General features: G+C 51.1%; 1 protein-coding gene across 2 annotated transcripts; it reads right to left on the bottom strand.

Annotated features, from left to right (window-relative positions):
- Nucleotides 1–4,321: 4,321 nt before the first annotated feature.
- On the bottom strand, nt 4,322–13,061 carry TRIM56 (tripartite motif containing 56). Of its 2 annotated transcripts, XM_081256301.1 has the most exons (4): nt 12,922–13,061; nt 12,366–12,590; nt 11,979–12,090; nt 4,322–11,869 (listed from the first exon to the last, which is right to left on the bottom strand). In XM_081256301.1, the coding sequence occupies exons 3-4, from the start codon at nt 12,044–12,046 to the stop codon at nt 9,601–9,603; spliced, it is 2,337 nt and encodes a 778-aa protein (XP_081112427.1). In that variant the 5' UTR covers nt 12,047–12,090; nt 12,366–12,590; nt 12,922–13,061; the 3' UTR covers nt 4,322–9,600. The 2 variants fall into 2 exon arrangements, with proteins under 2 accessions (XP_081112427.1, XP_081112426.1); XM_081256300.1 differs by lacking the exon at nt 12,366–12,590.
- Between the last annotated feature and the right edge of the window lie 5,671 nt (nt 13,062–18,732).

The following is an 18,732-nucleotide window of genomic DNA, read 5'->3' as shown; positions in this document are numbered from 1 at the left end:
GGCCCTGCTCCCCGCCCACACCCAGCATCTGCCCTCGGAGGACAGATGTGGCAGCTCTGGTCCTCCTCTAAGTAGTAAGTGGTAGGAAATGAGCTTCAGGGAAATTCCAGTCTTGATTCTTTAATGAGGCAAAAGTTGGCATGGTGCCCTGCCTGGGAACACCCTGACAGCAAGTCCCCCACCCCTGTGTGCTTTGCAGAGCATAGAGATACACCTCATCTAAACACCAGCAAAGATGCCTGGCCCTGGCCACAACCCACAAACCCATACGTAGGGTGTAACACTGCTTCTCGACATCTGGACACAGATTCTTGAAGACAAACCCCAATTCAGCTTCCGCCTCCCCTGATGGACCACTTCCAGATGATGCTCAGACACCCCAGCATCCTTCTCTTCCTCTCCTGCTGCCTCCCCGAGGCCTCGGATGGAGATATATGGTGTCGTGTCTCCCTGATCTTGGATGTGTGTGTCTTCAAGTCTCTGCAGCCTTCTCCCTGCTTCCTGGTGTTCTTGGGTCTCTATTCTTTTCTCCAGGGATCACACAGGAGCAAGTGGTTAGGCAGAGGCCAATGCCAGCCGCGGCCAGCCTGGAGCTAACTCTCCAGCACTCCCTGGCGAGGTGATGTGCACAAAGCCTTTCCGAGAGCCACAGCCCAGTTCATCTTTCCTGGGTGATGTTTTTCTTTATAGCTCCCTTCCCGCCAACTTCCCACACGACCCCATTCCACCCCCAAGAGACATCTCTGCCCCAAAGTGTAGATTCTCTTTGGCTGGAAAGACTTTTCCTGGCGAGAGAACCACGGAGGCACGGGAGCGAAGAAGGGAACTGGGGAGCAAGGCAGAAGGTAAGGGGGCCTGGTTCTCCCCGCCTGGGCCCTGCAGGGCTGGTCTGGAGAGGAGACAACGTCTGGAGCCTCGCGCCTTGAGGTGGGCAGGGACCTCCTTAGGTTCTAGCTCAGCTCCCAGCAGCAAGAAACGCAAAGAGTGATGTGGGGAGTTCTTCCTGCCCTCAGCTTGGGCCTGGGAGCCTCCCACGCAGTCTGTGGGGTGGGGGGAGGGAGGTGGTGGGGAGCAGGGCCCGGGCAGGGAGAGCCAGGCCCAGGCTCCCCGGCCCGCACTCTGCTCCCATGTCTCCGTGGTTCTCCTGCCAGGAGAAGTCTTTCCAACTGACAAGAAGCTGTACTTTGGGGCAGAGCTAACATTTGGCGGGTAGAGTGAGGTCGTGTGGGAAGTTGGTGGGAAGGGAGAGAAAGAAAAAAGGCCTTGGGGATTTCCCTGGTCATGCAGTGGTTAAGACTTCGCCTTCCAATGCAGCGGGTGTGGGTTCCATCCCTGGTCTGGTAGCTAAGATCCCACAGGCCTTGTGGCCAAAAAACCAAAACATAAAACAGAAGCAATATTGTAACAAATTCAATACAGACTTTCAAAATGGTCCACACCAAAAACAAACAAAAAACATCTTTAAAAAAAGAAAGCAAGCCTCACCCAGGAAAGCTGGACTGGGGTGGGGCTGCTGGGAAGGCTTCGTGCGCATCTCCTCGCCAGGGAGCTCTGGAGAGTTAGCTCCAGGCCGGCCGCGGCTGGCGGTGGCCTCTGCCCAGCTTGTGGTGAGCCTGTTCATGTCACATAACCTTCTAACCTCACTGTCCCCATAATTAAACCAGAGGTGATAATACTATGTACCTCCTGGACTTTAATACACGTAAATGCATAGCGGGTGGAGAGGGACCTGCCTCCAAGTAAATGTTCCATAGATACCATTCATTCACTGCAAATCTACCGTATCCCAGGCACTATTCTGCAGGCATAGGAGGTATTAGTGCACAAAACAGGCAAAATGCCCCATCCTGGGGCTTGCATTCTACCTGGGGTAGAATTTGGAGGAAAAGACAAATTATAACAACAAGTAGGACAAATAATTCAATGGAATGGTATGTTAGAAGGTTAAAGTGCTATGGAACATAGGAGAAGTACAGCGGAGTGAGATTACTATCTCTTTTTCCAGATAACTTCACTTTTACTCATGTTCCCTTCTAAGGAAAAGGGATGAACCCTTTTTGCCTCCGGGCCTGCACCAGCAATGTTTCCAGCTCCTCTCGGTGTTCTATCTGACATAAGTGACAGGGACTAGATTTTAGCCCCAATTCACTCATTCGTTCTTTTCACTCACCGGTATTTATAGAACACCTGGTTATGGAAAATTCAGTGTGAATCAGAGGTTCTTGTCCTGAAGGGTTTTGCAGGTGAGGAAAGAGCTGCGTTATGAATAATCGAGGTGAGAAAGTAGTCAGGGCCGTCAGAGATGGGAGGGAAGGAGGCGCTGGAGGGGAGAAGCGCGTCTGTGCACACCCGCCCTGCACGTTGACCTCTGGCCTCGGTGCCCTGGCCCCTCGCTGGATTCGGAGGCTGTTCCATCTCTCCTTGCTCTGGCTCTTTTCTTCTGGTGAGACTGTCCCTAACAGTGTTCAGGGCAGAGGAAACAGACGCTGCCCTTTCTGATGGGGAAAAGACATTTTCTGAGTTGACCCTGGAGCAAAACCAAGACCCCAGAGCCCCCTTCCCCTGACCTCAGTGATGAGGAGGGATACAGTGAACATCTGTCCAGCTGTGTGCCCAGCCTGTGACATAGCCCTGCTTCCCCACCCCTACAGTGTGGCCTCTGCTGCCCTTATTCGAAGGTGGCCTGACCCCAGCAGGGCAGCGAAGAGGAGAGAGGCCTGCAGAATCTGTGGCCTGGCAACTTGCTGCAGACCCCATGGCTGTGAGCAGAGGCAGTGGGCTTGCCGCCTCCAGGGCTGCGACTTCTCCAATGCAGAGGAGAGAGACACCCAGGTTTGAGGGAGGAGGCTGGGCCGCATGGCTGGGAACCGAGGACGCATGTGCCTGACCACAGGGGCTGACGCTTCGCCTTGGGGTCTGGAGCTAGAACAGGCCGTTCTCCCCACAGCCACCGCTCACATGGACCCGCAGGCTCTCCCGCGCCCGGCCCCCTCAGCTGCTGAGTCACCCTCCCCAGGGTTCACAGAGGCTCTGGTCCAAAGCCAGGCTGAGTCATTAGATGATGAATTGCGGAATTCTTATTCAGGCTGTCACCGCAGCAGTGGTGGGTCCTCATCCCCACCCTCTGCTTCCCCACCGAGCCACTTAGAGCATTCTCTTGTGGCTTGTCATTACTGCTCCGTGGGGAAGCGGGGCCGCTCTGGCACTGAGAAGATGGTGGTGGAGGTGCGTGGGGCATCACCGAGCTTCCCTTCCTGCGTCTAGATTCTGGACCTGTTTAGGGATAGGTCCTGGCCTGTTAGCTCGGGGAAGAACCTCAGATCTCATTTTGTTCAGCTCTCTCATCGATGAATGAGGCTCAGGATTCAGAGGCTCAGGATTCAGAGCTGGTCGGAAGGGCAGCTTTTGGAGTCAGAAACGAAATCTACTTAAAATGAGCAAAGCTTGCAGGCCTAGGTTTCTGTGTCTGTAAAATAACGTTGATGGTGCCTATTTCCATCCCGGAAGTCGATGGATGTGAAGCACAGGTAGGTGGCACTCAATAACTGTTGCTTGACTCCTGTATTTGATGGGGAGGCCGGAGGCTGAGTGAATTAGAAATAAAGACCTGAGATCCTTTCTCATCCTGCTCAGGACTCAGAAGAGAGGATCAGGAGCTCCTGGAGGGGCTTTGGAGAGTAGGTCAGAGGGGGTGGGTTTGGCCAGTACGTAGATATTCCTAGAGCCTGGGTACCTCCCAGCCCTGCAGGGGCCACTGTGGGATCACAAATGCAGCACGTTAGATGGAGCCCACAAACCAGAAAACAAGCAGAGACCAGTGATGGGCACAGCCATCCTGACCTGGGCCCCTGGCCCACCTCCTTCATGTACACTTCCATGGGGTCCTGCTGGGCCAGATCACCTGAGGGCTCCCACCCACCCAATGTGAGCCTGGAAGATGCAATTTCTGCCCAGGGGGGCCCCTCTGTCCTACAGGTGGGAGTGGCCCGGGACGAGGGCGGGGACCACAGATGATGGTGCTGATCACCCTGCTTAGGAAATGTCCCCAAGGATTCTGTGTAGCATCTTTGGAGCTACATCAGGGAATGGCCATGATATCTGATTCCCTTCACTACCAGGGTTTTTTGGGTTTTTTTTTTTTAGTTTCTTAATTTTTTTTGGCTGTGCCGCGAGGCATGTGGGATCTTTAGTTACCTGACCAGATATCGAACCTGCGCCCCCTAGAGTGGAAGTGCAGAGTCTTAACCACTGGACCGCCAGGGAAGTCCACTACCTGGGTGTTGATCATTTCCCATACCCATGAACCATCTGAGAGAAGGTCCACATTTTTCAAAAGAATTTATTAAGAAACAGAAAAAAGATACAAAGTATAAAGGAATGAAAGAGTTTACAACACAGATTCTTCAGCCTGGTGGCAACAAAGAAATACTTGCTGGGCTGACACCCATGGGTACAGAGGCCCCAATTCCACCATTTTCAATCCCATGTCTCTTAGCTGCTAATGCAACCAGTTCAAACTTTCTCTGAAGACAAGTCAGGTAGCCTCCCAAAACCTACCCAAACTACTTCCTAATTGCCTCTTTACATAAGGTCCCCTCTCCACCCCGTCCCAAAGATTCCTCACCCAGGCTTCATGTGAGGGTGAGGTCGGCCAGACCCTGTTGAGCCTTCTCCACACCTCCAATCACTCTGTGGTTCCTAGACCTATTTTTGTTCCCATTCAGACTCATTTAATTAAACTACATTCATGAATCAGTTGGGTAGGCTGGTTTTGTTACCTTCTGTCAAGTTTCCTGTTTTCCTAAGCCTGCATCTGAACTTGATCTTTCTCCTAATGGGAACATCTTCTTGAGCACTCTCTCTGGCAGCTCCCTGCCCCAGCCAGTCCAAGACTACTTTCTCCCCCAAACAGAACTCTGCATCCCCATCCAATCTCCCACTTAACTTATGGGATAACTCTAGTTCTCAGCTGACCTGCCCAGGAGAAATGGCCAAATACCTTGATCTTGGCACCCACTTATCACATCTTGCCCAGCTCAGGTCACCAACCTCATCAATTTCCTCGGAAGACTTCTGACTTCTCTCTTGAATGTCTGCCCCTCTGGAATATTATCTCTGTAGATTATTCTATGACATGGCTTTATAGATACAGTAATAATAAGACTACAGTGAAAGAAGAGTTATTCTCTCCCAAATTATATTTTCTCTAAATTTCCAAAAAATTGGGCTACTCTTGCCATTTTGAATTTCTTCTAAATGTCTATGGCTATCAGGCCTTCATTAGTACAGCCTGATTCTCAGCTGGCTTTTAGGAGAAGCACTGAGTCTTAGCAAGCTGGCCATTGGTCCCTTCTGCTCCTATGGTCACTGCTGTGTCTTAGCAAATGGCTTCTCCAAATAACTGCTGGAAAGGAAACAGAACAGTCTCCTCCAAAGGAGAAGCAGGTCACAACTCTACCCAGACGTCCTCGAGTTTTCCCCTCACAATGCATGCACACAATATCCCCATTCAAGCTTACCCTGATGGAAAATAAGTCAGTACAAAAGTCAGTTAAAAATTTTTCTAACCAAGACTGCAGATTTGAGCTTTATGGGGTACAAAATCCTTCTCTATGCCTCTCAGCCAGTCCTCACCACCACCCTGTGAGGGGGGCATGGTGGATATTATTATCGCTATTTTACTGATGTAGAAACTGAGGTTCAGAGAGTTTAGGGAGCTAGACCAACATCACACAGCTATTTAGTTGGAAGAGCCAGCACTCAACCCAGGTCTCCGCTGCCTCATTCACCTTCCTTTTTTTTTCTTTTTTTAAAGATATGATTTATCATTTAAATTTATTTATTTATTTATTTATGGCTGTGTTGGGTATTCGTTTCTGTGCGAGGGCTTTCTCTAGTTGTGGCAAGCGGGGGCCACTCTTCATCGCGGTGCGCGGGCCTCTCACTATCGCGGCCTCTCGTTGTGGAGCACAGGCTCCAGCTGCGCAGGCTCAGTAATTGTGGCTCACAGGCCCAGTTGCTCCGCGGCATGTGGGATCTTCCCAGACCAGGGCTCGAACCCGTGTCCCCTGCATTGGCAGGCGGATTCTCAACCACTGCACCACCAGGGAAGCCCTCACCTTCCTTTTTTAAGCACAAAGAATATGAACAAGGTTCTCTACTCCCTTTCTCTCTACCCGAATGGCATTCTCCTTTCCTACACGATCTGGAAAGTTCCAACCACCACAAGGAATGATTGATCATTGTCAGAGTCCAACGCAGGGTGCAGATGTTGGATCTTTCACAATGTTCCTATTACTTAACATCTGTAGTTGAGCCAAGAACCCTCTCTCCGCACTGAGCAGTGCTTTCGGTGCCGGGCTTTGTTAGGGTTCCCGGGTGACAGTTGGGGCGCTGGGGATTTTACCTCCAAATTATGCTCAGTGCTGTACTTCTCATCCGTTTCACAGTTTGCCATGTTCTGTGCCTTCCCACCCCTACCCCTTCATGAGGAAAATTCAGTATGTCTGTCAATCGTCCAGTGCCTGACTCCCCAGGCTTCTTACAGTGTCCTGGAAAGCCCTGTGCCTCCTTCATCTTTAGAGCATCTGTGGGATTCTCTTCCTGAATCCAGGTGATATTTCCCTCCGGAAGTTCTCTATTCCTGCCTCAGGGGTGAGCCACTTGGCTGCAGCCATTCCACCAGCCAGGCCCTCTGCATGTGGTTCCCATGCGGCTCTGCAAACCTGTGGTTCCAACCTGAAGGTATTTATCCCCTAGAGGCCAGGACCCCACCCCCCCCACCCCCGCCCAGGACATACGAGAAGGACACCTAAAATTTCACCTCTTTTGTAACTTAGAGCTGAGCCAGTCTCCTGGAGGCTTATGATAGGCTGTGTCCACAGTGCCCCCTACTGGAGATCTCCCACAAGCCAAAGTTTTGGACAACCTGACGTTTTCTAGACATCAATTCACTCCACAGGCGTTTACAGAGCACCTACTAGGAGCCGTCACTGTGCTGACTCTGTAGAGAGCTGCAACGAAGACAGACACGGCACCCCACGTGTGCAGCTCATCTTAAACCAGCTCGTTCCGCAGAACCGCCATTTGGTTTCCAGTTGGTCTGAATTAGTTGGTGAACTCAATAAGACCTTCCCCTGCCTCTGGACACTCCACAATGACCGATCACCCACGGGGACCACCCACAGGGACCACCTGACCTCTGCAAACTTCCCAGGGCAGATTCCTTGGTCAGTCACCAGACAGGACCCTGCTCTGACGACCCTTCCTCCCTGCTGGGTCCTGACTGGCTGGGATTCTCCTCCTGACTCCTGCCTAGCCTCCCACCCCTACCCCTGACAGAAGTCTCACTTGTTCTGACACATTCATTCACAAATCCAGTAGTTATTCTTGAGAGTATTTTTCTGAAGTAGTCAAGCATATATGTTATTTAACGGACAGTAATAACTGAAGTAGAAATGTGCATATATGAATAACAGCATGAAATAAAAAGAACCCAATCTCCCCAATCACTGACTATTTACACATTTTGAACCTATTTCCACTCGGTAACTATTCAGACATGCTTTTTTTTATCTTGTTGCTATCATTACGTGAACAGAAAGCCAAAATCTTTTTTTTTTTGGCTTACGATTGCATCATATAACATCATATTCTTCTAAATAGTTCTCATAATTGTCATACATGAAGGCAGCAGCTCATTGTCCCGGTAGAGACCACAATCTACTTGGCTAGATTCTGGTCTAGCCAGAATTGGCTAGCTAAGCTGAGCTGTTTCCTGTCAAAGACTGTAATATATAGGGTGGCCACAAATATCTGTGTGCAGATACTTTTTTTCCTTTTGAATCCTTTTCCCAGAATGTACTCCCCAAAGTGAGATAACTTCGTCTTATAATCACTTCTTTGACTCTTGTCAAGAACTGCCAAACTGTTCACCAGGAAGCATCATTTATAGTGCCAGGGGTCTATTTCCCCACGACATATTTTTTAAAATGTATTTTTGACGAATACAAGTGGTCGATTTTATTTTTCATTTTATGTGTCCTGGCCTGTGTGCGTTCCTCTTGGGTATAGGGCTTATTTGGTTCTTTGACCAAGTAGATCTGTTTAGTCACTGCATATACTGGAGACTCCTCAGATCAATGCTCCGTAATTTCCTCATCTCATTGATTTTCCTTTAATCTTCGTTCTTCTTTCCTGTGCATACATTTCAAAATTTTATATAATTGAATTTGTCCACCTGACATTGATGATTTCCCCTTTCACTTCATTAAACAATCAATGACCTCCCTCCCTGGAAAATGATTTTCTTTTCCCTACACCTAATGTCCTGCACTTTCCATCTGGACTTGTCCAAAATCTCTCTGGTTCCCATGAACACTCGTTGCCCATGATCCTTACATATTATTCCCTTTGGTCACCTCTCAACAGCCCCTGGCTAAGCATGCCCACCTCAGTTCCACCGCTGCCACAGCCTATGCAAAAGGCCGGTGGTCATGGCTCACTGCTGATGGGATCCCTCCATGAGATTTTCACCCCTCCGCCCATCCCAGCCCCACTACCGACTTTCCAGGTCTTCCAACCCGTTTGGCCCCTGAGTCCCACACCTGGCCTCTAGGCTTAGGTTTTTTCCTCACCCATAATGGCAATATAGACAAATGCCTTCAACCCCTTAGTTCAGTCAAAATTTCTCAAAAGGAATTGTGCCAGAAAACTAAGAGGGGGCTAAAAATAAACTCCAGGAAGTATAAAGACCTCAAAAAAGAAAAGGTTTTATATCCTACATAGGTCTTCTGGCCTCAGGTTGGCTTGGAGGTGAGGGGTGGTGGAAGTCGGGGGGTAAGACCCAGGGTCTCCCCTTGTCTCACACTCAGAACCCTGTGTTTTAGACTCCAATCCTGCCGGGTTCCATTTTCTAGTAGCACATTCTCTTCACGGACTTCAAGGTAAAGGCCTGTTGGCCTCGGCTCGTGTCTATAATTGGTCCCCTATGAGGTCCACCCCGCACTTCACTGGGGGACGCCATTATCAGAGGAGCCTCAACTTCCCAGCCGAGGCTGGTGGAAGATGCCATTTATGGCCGGGTTCAAAATCCCAGACCTCTTCTGACTTGGTGCGTCCCGTTCAAGTCGGAGGGAGAGGGTTCTCAGCTCTCTTCCAGAAAGTACATACCTGACACACCCTTCAAGCCCTGGGCTTAAAGGACTATTTCTACCCACTTCCCCAAGACTCTCCCTGGGCTACCCCATCAGGAATGGTTTTAAAGAAGAACTCAAATCAGGACTAGCTTACACATCTTGGAAACCTAGACTCTACAGTGGCGGCAGCGGCAGTTACCCCCAGCAAAAGCAAGAAGCATTAATGCCCAGCACCCGTCCAACCCCTCCTCCTCTGCTTCTGAGGGTTATGGCCATGCCACGCCCCCCTTGGTCCCTATTCCTGCGCACCTGAAAAGCGGTTTCGCACTTCACCTTGAAAAGTTGCCAACCCCTGCTCTCTGGGAAAATGCCCTCGGCCACCACATCCCTCGGGCCACCCTGCTTCCCTTCTCTCTACCCCCCCAGTCCCCCCACCCCGAAGTGTCTCCCCAGCCCCAGCCCTTTAACTGTCAGGAGGGCGGACCCGAAAGACATGGATGGTCCCATTACTGAGGGACACAACCAGGTACCTGCCATCCACCATGGTGGTCACCCGGGGCTTTTCCAGGCCGTGATAGGCCGTCAGGAAGTCACCGAGCAGCGAACCCTTCGGATCGAGGATCACCACCTTGTTGACCTCTCGAAGGGTCAGAAAGATGTAGCCCTTCTTATCTACGGACACGGAGCCCGGCTGGCAGCCGTGCAGGCCCGGCCCCCGGTACTCCCCAATCACCTGGCCCAGCCCGTCACAGACCACCAAGCTATTCTGCTGCCAGTCTGACCCCACGAAACTGCCCTGGGGGCTTGTGGTCAGGAACACCAGTGCCCGCAGGCCCCGGCTGGCCTTGCCCCCAGGGATAAACCGGGTGGCCAGGCTGCCTTCCATGTTGTACACCTCCACATGGCCTGACACGCTGACAGCCACCCGGTCCCCGCTCGGCATGGCAGCCACGGCGTGGCTGGCCTGGCAGAGGCTCAGCGCCCGGCGCCACTGCACCTCGCCATTGGGGCGGATGAGATAGAGCCGAGCACCAGCCGAGAAGGCCACGGCGTCCTGCAGGGCGGCCACGCTGCATGGGGAGCAGCCCTCAGGGACGGGCACCGCGCCCTTGTAGTCGCCATTGAGGGAGAAGCGCTTCAGGGCCCTGTTCTGCTCATCTGCCACCAGGATCTCCCGGGAGCCAAAGGGACAGAGCCCAGTGATCCGGGGAGACCGCTTGTCCCCCGGCATCCGCGTGGGGAAGCTGCAGAAAAAGATGGGCCTGGGGAGGAGGCCAGAGCCTTCCAGGTTTGGCCCAGGTGCTGGGCTGGGCTCCCGAGAAATGGACTTGAGCCTGCCTTTGAATTTCCTCTTCTTGTTGGATCTGCCACCCCTTGGGGACTGGGCTCCTCCATCTTCCTGGGGTGTCTGGGCTCTGCCCTCTTTCGGGGTCTGGGCTCCATCTTCTTGGGGAGTCTCAGCTCTCTCCGCCTTTAGGGTCTGGGCTCCATCTTCTTGGGGCGTCTGCGCGCTGTCCTGCTTTGGGGTCTGGGCTCCATCCCTGCTCTGGGGCTGGGTTTCATCGCCTCCCTGGCTTCTCACTCCGTCTTTCCCGCTGTCCTTCTGGGGCTGCTGCTCCTCAAAGGAGAGTCTTAGCAGCTGGCGGTTCTTGTCCAGGAGTCCAGGATGGAGCTCCAGCTGGGGCAGCAGACAGGGGGCTGACCCAGGCATCCAGGGACAACGCTGCAGCTGCTGAAGCCTTTGGGCAATCGCGCCCTCCAGCGAGAGTATCTCGGCCTCCCGACCCAGGCTGAGCACGCGACGGGCAAAGGCGGCCGCCTCCCTGGCCACCTGTGCACGGCTCGCCAGCTCCCCCAGCCTCTCCCGAGCAGCCTCTTCGGCAGCCTCCACGTGGGCCCGTAGCTGCCCCAGCACCTCCTGCTTCTGGGCCAGGAGGGCCCGGAGGACCCCCTCGGCTGCCTCTTCCACCTGCGTGCCCACCTTGGCTGCCTGCTCCCGCAGACAGGCCAAGGCTTCCTCTTCCGCCAGCCGGGTGGCTTCCAGCTTGGCCAGGTTGTTGTCCATGCCCGCCAGTAGCCCCTCGAGGCCTGGCCTCCGGGCACGCACAGCCTCGGCCAGGGGCAGGCAGGGGTGGTCCAGGTGGGGGTCCAGGCGACACTCCCGGCACAGCAGCTGGGAGCAGGGCTGGCAAAGGAAGCGCAGGGACTCCCCCGGGTGCTGGGGACACTGGGCCGCCTGGCGCTCCCGGGCCTCCTCGTCGTACCACCCTGCCCTGTAGCCCACCAGGTCCACCACTCGGTGGCTGTGGGTCTGCCGAGTGCAGCGGTGCCCATCGGCACAGGCCTGGCACAAGTCGTCGGCGCAGTCCAGGCACCGGGCTGTGGCTGGCCCCCCAGCGCTGGCGCCGCCCATCAGCGGGCACAGTGCACAGGCCGGCTTCCCTGCGCGCAGGTCTCCACCGGCTCGGGCCTTCACCAAATCTAGGAGCCCGTTGACAAAGAAGTTGGTCTTGAAGGCAGCCACGCCCGTGGGCGGCACAGGCACGGACTCGCGGCACTCAGGGCATCGGAGGTGGCTGCCCTCGGCCAACTGGGCCAGGCAGTCCTGGCAGTAGGTATGCAGGCAGGGCAACGTTTTGGGCACCCGCAGCTGCTCCAGGCAGATTTTACAGGCTAGGAAGTCGCTGCTCAGGGCCTCCAGCAGGGAGGGCGAGGAGCCCTGGGAAACCATTCTGCAAGCGAGGGGTCGGGGTCAGAGGACAGAGGGCACCTCCGCGGTGGCCCCCACCTGCCCTCTCGTCTCTACCCCATCCTCAAGCCCCACCAGGTCTGGAGTCTCACCTGAATGGCCAGGAATTTTCTTCTGGTCTCTTGAGATAAAGAGCCGCCTCCCTCCTCCCTGCAGACATTCAGCAACTGTGAAAAAGTAAAGGCCTCTTTTGCATGTCAGGCCCTGCGAGATATGACAACACCAAGAAGCACAGCCTTAGAGACCTGCTGCTGTAATGATGGGTGCCCCCGACTGACAGGCCTCGTGGCCCATGGGGTGAGAGTCTGGTGTGAATAGATCCTGGGGGTCCTGCTGGGGGTGGGTTGCCAGGTGAGGGGAGGGCAGAGAGGACCAGCCGAGGGTGTGGGTGGGCAGTCGTGCCTTGACTCCTGGAGGGTGGAGGAGTATGAGGGACCCCAATTCCCGGGACCCCAATTCCCACAGCCTCGTACACCTGCCTCCTAGGCCCTGGCAGCGGCATCACGGGTTGTGAGGGCCCCTCTTCCTGCCTCGACTGTCCTGAAATGAACAGGCAGAAGGATGCCCGAGAGGAAGGCGCTGCCTCGCTCTTTCCTTCCAGTTCCTCAAACTCAGGGTCACCGCGTAGCCTTTGCCCCATCTCTTCCAGCCCTTTTCTTTCAGCCTTTCCTGCTGCAAGAGGCCTCCTGCTTTCCTAGAAGCCTCTGGAGGGTAGGAGTCACATGAGGATCAGCTGTGAGTGCCCCAGCTCCCTGCACAATGGCTGTGAAATACTTGATAAAGAAACTTGGGGGATTTCCCCCAAGCTTCCAGAAAGCAGGGGCTGGGAGGAGAGCTCAGAGAGTGGGAGGGGGTCTTCCCCAGGAAGTCTCAGATCTCTGGCCCCGCGCGGGGGAAGCCTCCCCTCTCCTCCCCTCTCCTCCCGCCTTCTGGGTCCCTCTCCCCACAGTCTTCCCCTTCCTCCCGCTCTCCCCCTTCCCCCACCCCCTCCAGTTCAGCTGTCCCTTCAACCGCCCTCCAAGCCCCTCTCCTTACCTAGCCGGGGCTCCAGGACCCGAAGTGGGGGCCCCCCGAGGCCCTGGCGCTGCTGTTGTTGGGCTCCTGAAAGAGAAACAAAACTGAAACTAATTGTACTTCTGCAACTTCCGTCCCAGGCCCGGGACACCGACTTGTACAGCCGCAGGCCCCGCCTTCCTCCCTACCCTGCCTGGAGCTCTTCCTCGGGGGCCTCCTCCACCAGCAGGGCACAGCCCCCGCCAGCAGGCTCCAGGGCTCCGGGGGCCAGGACAGCTTTGGCGGCTGGAGTTGCCGAGGTTGGCTTGTCAGTTTGAGCCTGAGGATTCGCTCAGCCTGCTAAGTGTGTTTGTCGCAAAGGCAGGGCAGATGCCTGAGGATGCCTCCTCTGAGGGAAGAAATTAGAGATCACAGGTGATTCGGAGACGTAGGGTAACTAGAGCCCCGTCCTCAGGCCAGGGTTCCAGTGCTGCTGCATATCTGCCAATCCAGTCTTAGGTGAGGCCCTTCGTACTATAAATCTCTGCTGAGATACGGGAGGGGCTGTGGGAACCAGATAAGGGGCCTCGAACTGAGGAGTCAGCAAAGGCTTCCTGGAGGAGGCGTCACTTGAGATGAGTCAGAAGAGTGCATGGGGGTTAGGGATCACCTGAGAAGAACGCAGGGAAAGGCATTCTAGGAACCGGGAACAGCAAGTCCGAGGGCTCAGAGGAATGAAATACCACGACTCTGCTGGGGGGATCCAAGTAATTCAGGATGGTTTGTGGGAAAGGGACATGTGAGTGGTAGCAGATGAGGTTACAGAGGGAGAGGCAACGGCCAGATCACAGAGGGCCTTATGTTCTACATGAAGGGGTCTGAGTTTTATCCAAAAAGCCAAAAGAAACCATTGAAGGATATTTCCCCCAACATCTTCTGAAAAATTTGAAGCACAAAGGAGTTGAGAGGATTGGAACGAACACTCCTGTACCTACCCCTTAGATTCTACAGTTAACATCTTGCTGTAGTTGATTCGTCACACAGCTACCCATGTATGCATCCCTTTATCCACAGTGATGGGATTTCTGGAGGAAACAGAACCGGTGAGAGCTCACTCTGGCAGCGGCCAAGAGAATGGGGGGGGGGGGCCTGACCATGGGTCCAGGTGAAAAGTGGAGGGGTCTGAGCTGGCACAGTGCCACTAGGGGCAGAGAGGAGGGTGGAGGATGGGAGCCTCACATGTGAGCAGCTGCTACAGATGAAAGAAGCCGTGGGTCTTGTGTCTGTCCCTGTGGAGGGAGGTGCCGGAAGGAGGGTAGGAAGTCCTTCAGGTTTTGCAGGTCTGGAGGTCAGGACGGAGAGCTTGGCTGCTGATAACCAGGCTTATGACTTTTCTAGAGTTTTGCAGTGTATCTTTGGTTTTGATGAAGTCACCCAACAGTGTCCAAGGTGAGAAGAGCAGGGCCGAGATGGCACTATGTGGAACATAGACATTTAAGAGCAAGTTGGGGAAGAGCTGAGGCGTGATGGAGGCTGAGAGGTACTTCCAGAGAGACAGATTGAAATCCAAGCAAGAGTAGGTCCCAGGAGCCAGGGGTGGAGAATGCTGTACTTCCAGAAGGAGGAGGTGGTCAGCGCAGTTGAATGCTACAGACCCGACGGTCAGCCAAGATGAGCACAGAAAAATGTATTGGCACATGTGTGTCTCTAAGTGTGTGCACACATCTGCACATGTGTAAGGCTCCGTGTATGTTTGTCTATGCGTATCCAAGGATGATTTTCTGGATGCCTACTGCAGTCAGACAGCATGCCATGTGCTGTACAATAGACAAAGATCAACAAGATAGGTTCCCCACCCACGGGCAGTTTATAATCACATAGGAGAGGTGAGATCTGTACACGTTGCCATAGGAAACAGACAAATGTCATATTAAGATGTCAAAGTAATCATCACAGTGGCTTCCTTTTCCTGGGCATTTACCATGAGCTTGGCATGGGATGCTGTAAACATAACCTGATTTAATCCTCACGGTAATGTCGTAAGATAGGTACCATTCTTGCCCCATTTTATAGATGAGGAAACTGAGTTATAGAGAGAATAAATCACCCAAGGTCACATAAAGTGCTACAGCAACACAGAGGGAAAGTCTGATTTCTCCTGGAATGGTGGTGGTGTGGTGGTGTGGGAATCAGAAAGGCCACATGAAAGGGGTGGCGTTACAATGCCTGCCCTACCCCGCCTCCCCAAACATTGAACAATTGCTTAAAGTGCCTACAGTGTGGCAGGCCCCAGGGAGACAGTTTCTCCTCCCTGAGAACAGGCTTCCAAGGCAAGGGATAACTCAGCTACAACCAAGTGGTAAGTGTTACCATGGAGACCTGGGGAGGAGGAGGAGTTCCTGCCAGATGCTGGGGGGTTCCTCAAGATGCCCCTCCTGCTGGGTGTTCTGATACCGCTGGAGTGCAGGCAGGTAGAGGGAAGTGGCAGGAGATGGGAACGGGCAGGCAGAACAAACTTCAAAATTTCCTGTTGAGAATCCTGTAAGGCCTTAAGGTAATGGGGAGCCATTATAGAATATTTATTAGGCAAGTTTGGACTTTGTTGTGCAGGTACTTGGGGGTGGGGGCAAGCAAAGGTATTTAATCTTAATTTATACAAATAAGCATAATTTAAAATAAAATTTGAAACACTCATCATCATTGTAACAAAATAACTTTTTTCCTATGTATTTCCTTTGGTCTCTGTCCACATGAGTATGTTTTACACAATTCTATATATATATGTATATATATATATATTTGTACATATTTGACATATTGTATTTATAGTATGCACATACTTTTTGTCTACTTGTCGATGTGCCTTTCAGGACTGGGAAATGCTCCTAAAGTATTTTGTTGATTCTCTCCCCCTCCGTTTTCTCTGTTTCCCTGTCTGGAACTTCCATCATTCAGAGCTTGCCTCTCCTGGATGGTCCTCTGATTTTATCTTTTCTCTTATTTTTCATTTCTTTCTCTTTTTGTACTACTTTCTGGGAGATTTCTCAACTTGAACTTTCAATCCTTGTGTTTTTTCAAATCTGCTGTCCCAATGTTAATTTATGAGTTCCTTTTTTTTTGTACCCTATTTGTACCAGTATCTTCTTACCTCTCTGAGGATATAAACGATAGTGTTGTTATTGTTGTTGTTGTTGGTGGTGATGGTGGTGGCGGTGGTGGTGTGTGTGTGTGTGTGTGTGTGTGTGTGTGTGTGTATGAGTTTTCTTCATCTTGCACAGTATCTGTTACCTCCAAGTTATGGTTTCCTTCCTCCCTCCTTCCCTCCCTTCATTCCTCTTTAGATGACTGTAGTATTTATTGTTTTATATTTTATTTTGTTTATTTTTAAAATTGTTTTATATTTTGAAATTAGCTTTCTGAGGTATAATTTACATGCAATGAAAATCACCAATTTAAATGTAGAGCTGGGCTTCCCTGGTGGCGCAGTGGTTAAGAATCCACCTGCTGGGCTTCCCTGGTGGTGCAGTGGTTAAGAATCCGCCCGCCAATGCAGGGAACACGGGTTCGAGCCCTAATCCGGGAAGATCCCACATGCTGCAGAGCAACTAAGCCCATGTGCCACAACTACTGAGCCTGCGCTCTAGAGCCCACAAGCCACAACTACTGAGCCCACATGCCACAACTACTGTAGCCCGCATGCCTATAGCCCGTGCTCCACAAGAGAAGCCACTGCAATGAGAAGCCCACGCACCGCAACGAAGAGCAGCCCCTGCTCGCCGCAACTAGAGAAAGCCCGTGTGCTGCAATGAAGACCCAATGCAGCCAAAAATAATAAACAAAATAAATAAATTTATTTAAAAAATAATAAATGTAGAGCTCAATGAGTTTTGACAATGTATATAGTCAAGTAATTACCAACATAATCATGTTATACAGTAGTACAATATAAAAATAAGGGAATTGACATTGGCACAATACTGTGAACTCAACTACAGACCTTATTCAGATTTCACCAGTTTTTACATGCACTCAAGTGTGTGTGTGTGTTTTGTATAGTTCTATGCAATTTTATCACATGTATGACCACCATGCAACCACCACCATAATCAAGATACAGAACTGTCCCGTAAACACAAAGAAACTCTGCTCCTTCTTTATTGCCTTATCTTGTGTTAAAAATATTTGTATTACATTAATTCCACTGTTTCTATGTTTTAAAACTCATTTCTTAGTGATTGCTCTAGGGACTATAATACTCATCTTTAACTTATGAGAAACTATTTCAGGTTAATATTGACTTAAATCCAATAAAATATAGCCACATAGCTCTATTTCCTCCCCTTCTTTATTCTATTTTTGTCAAATCTATTATATCTACATATGTTAAAAACCCAACAATACAGCCTTATAATAATTGTTTAAACAATTTCATTTTTAAAAGACATTAAGGGAAGGAAAGATACAGATCAGTGTTTTGTATTTACCCACAAGTTTACCATTTCCCATATTCTTCCTTCCTGTGACTTAAACCTACCATTTGGGGTCCTTCCTTTTCAATGTGAAGGACTTCGTTCTGTAAAATAGTTTGGCTAGCAACAATCTCTGTTTGTGTTTATCTGGGAATGTCTTATATTTGGGCTTTAATTTAAATTTTTTTTAAATAAGAAATTTATTTAAACAATGTGCTTGACTCAAAGAGAAAACTACCTTTCCTTAAAAGTAACGTATCACTACTTAAAGACATATTACCATACAAGTAACAGCTACATGCTAAAAAAAAAAGTTTCAAAATTGCCCTAGATTTTATAATGACAAATGAAAAACATTGAAATTCGCCAAACAAGATATGAAGGATTTATTTTGTTGTTGTTACTGTTTTTTGTTAAACAGCAAGAGCTAATAACTTTTTGGAATAAGAAGATGGGCGTTAAATGAGCCTGTTCCTAACAGAGAAAGGAGGTATTTTCACAGAAACAGTATTTTTCCTGACTTCACCTCCATTTGATGTTGATGAAAATACATCATTGGCCATTTAGCTTAAAAAAAAAAAAACAAGAGGCTTGTGCACATGTCCCAGTCATTTCATATACAATGAAGGAATGGGGAGGGAAAAATGAAAGAATAGAAAAAATTATTCAGGATGTCGTGGGGCGAAATGACAGTTTTCCAACTGAGAACACGTTGCTGGCTTGTGGAAACAGAATTCTGGACCAAAGTGGCAGGTTCTCTTTTTAATGGGTACTTCCCATCTGCTCTAGGAAGCCGTCAATTGTATCTTTGCCCTCCAGTTTCAACTATGCAGGAGTGTCTGTTTCATTGGTTGGCTGCCCATCAGATCAGAATCTGATCTGCCTCACTGACCCACCTTGTCATTCAAAATAGGCTTTCAGGGATTCCCTGGTGGCGCAGTGGTTGAGAGTCCGCCTGCTGATGCAGGGGACACGGGTTCGTGCCCCGGTCCGGGAAGATCCCACATGCCGTGGAGCGGCTAGGCCCGTGAGCCATGGCCGCTGAGCCTGCGCGTCTGGAGCCTGTGCTCCACAACGGAAGAAGCCACAACAGTGAGAGGCCCGCGTACGGAAAAAAAAAAAAATAGGCTTTCATTAGTCTACTAAGTGGTATATGCCTCAGTCTTCAACTACCTTCACATTAACATCAACATTGTTCTCGAGCTGGACCATCATAGCCAGTAGTAATGAAGTCTCCTCAGCTTCTGCTTTTACAAAAGAGATACCAGAGCCCCACCAAATGGGCCCACAAGCAGTGCCAGAAGTGGCTGAAGAAGTCGTGTTCATTTTCTGGGGGGAGTATAGTTGCTTTACAATGTTGTGTTAGTTTCTGCTGTACAGCAAA

The sequence above is a fragment of the Mesoplodon bidens genome (assembly GCF_964165515.1).
Source record: "Mesoplodon bidens genome assembly, chromosome: 15".
Classification (NCBI taxonomy): domain Eukaryota; kingdom Metazoa; phylum Chordata; class Mammalia; order Artiodactyla; family Ziphiidae; genus Mesoplodon; species Mesoplodon bidens.
This window is presented reverse-complemented; position numbering and strand designations above follow the sequence as displayed.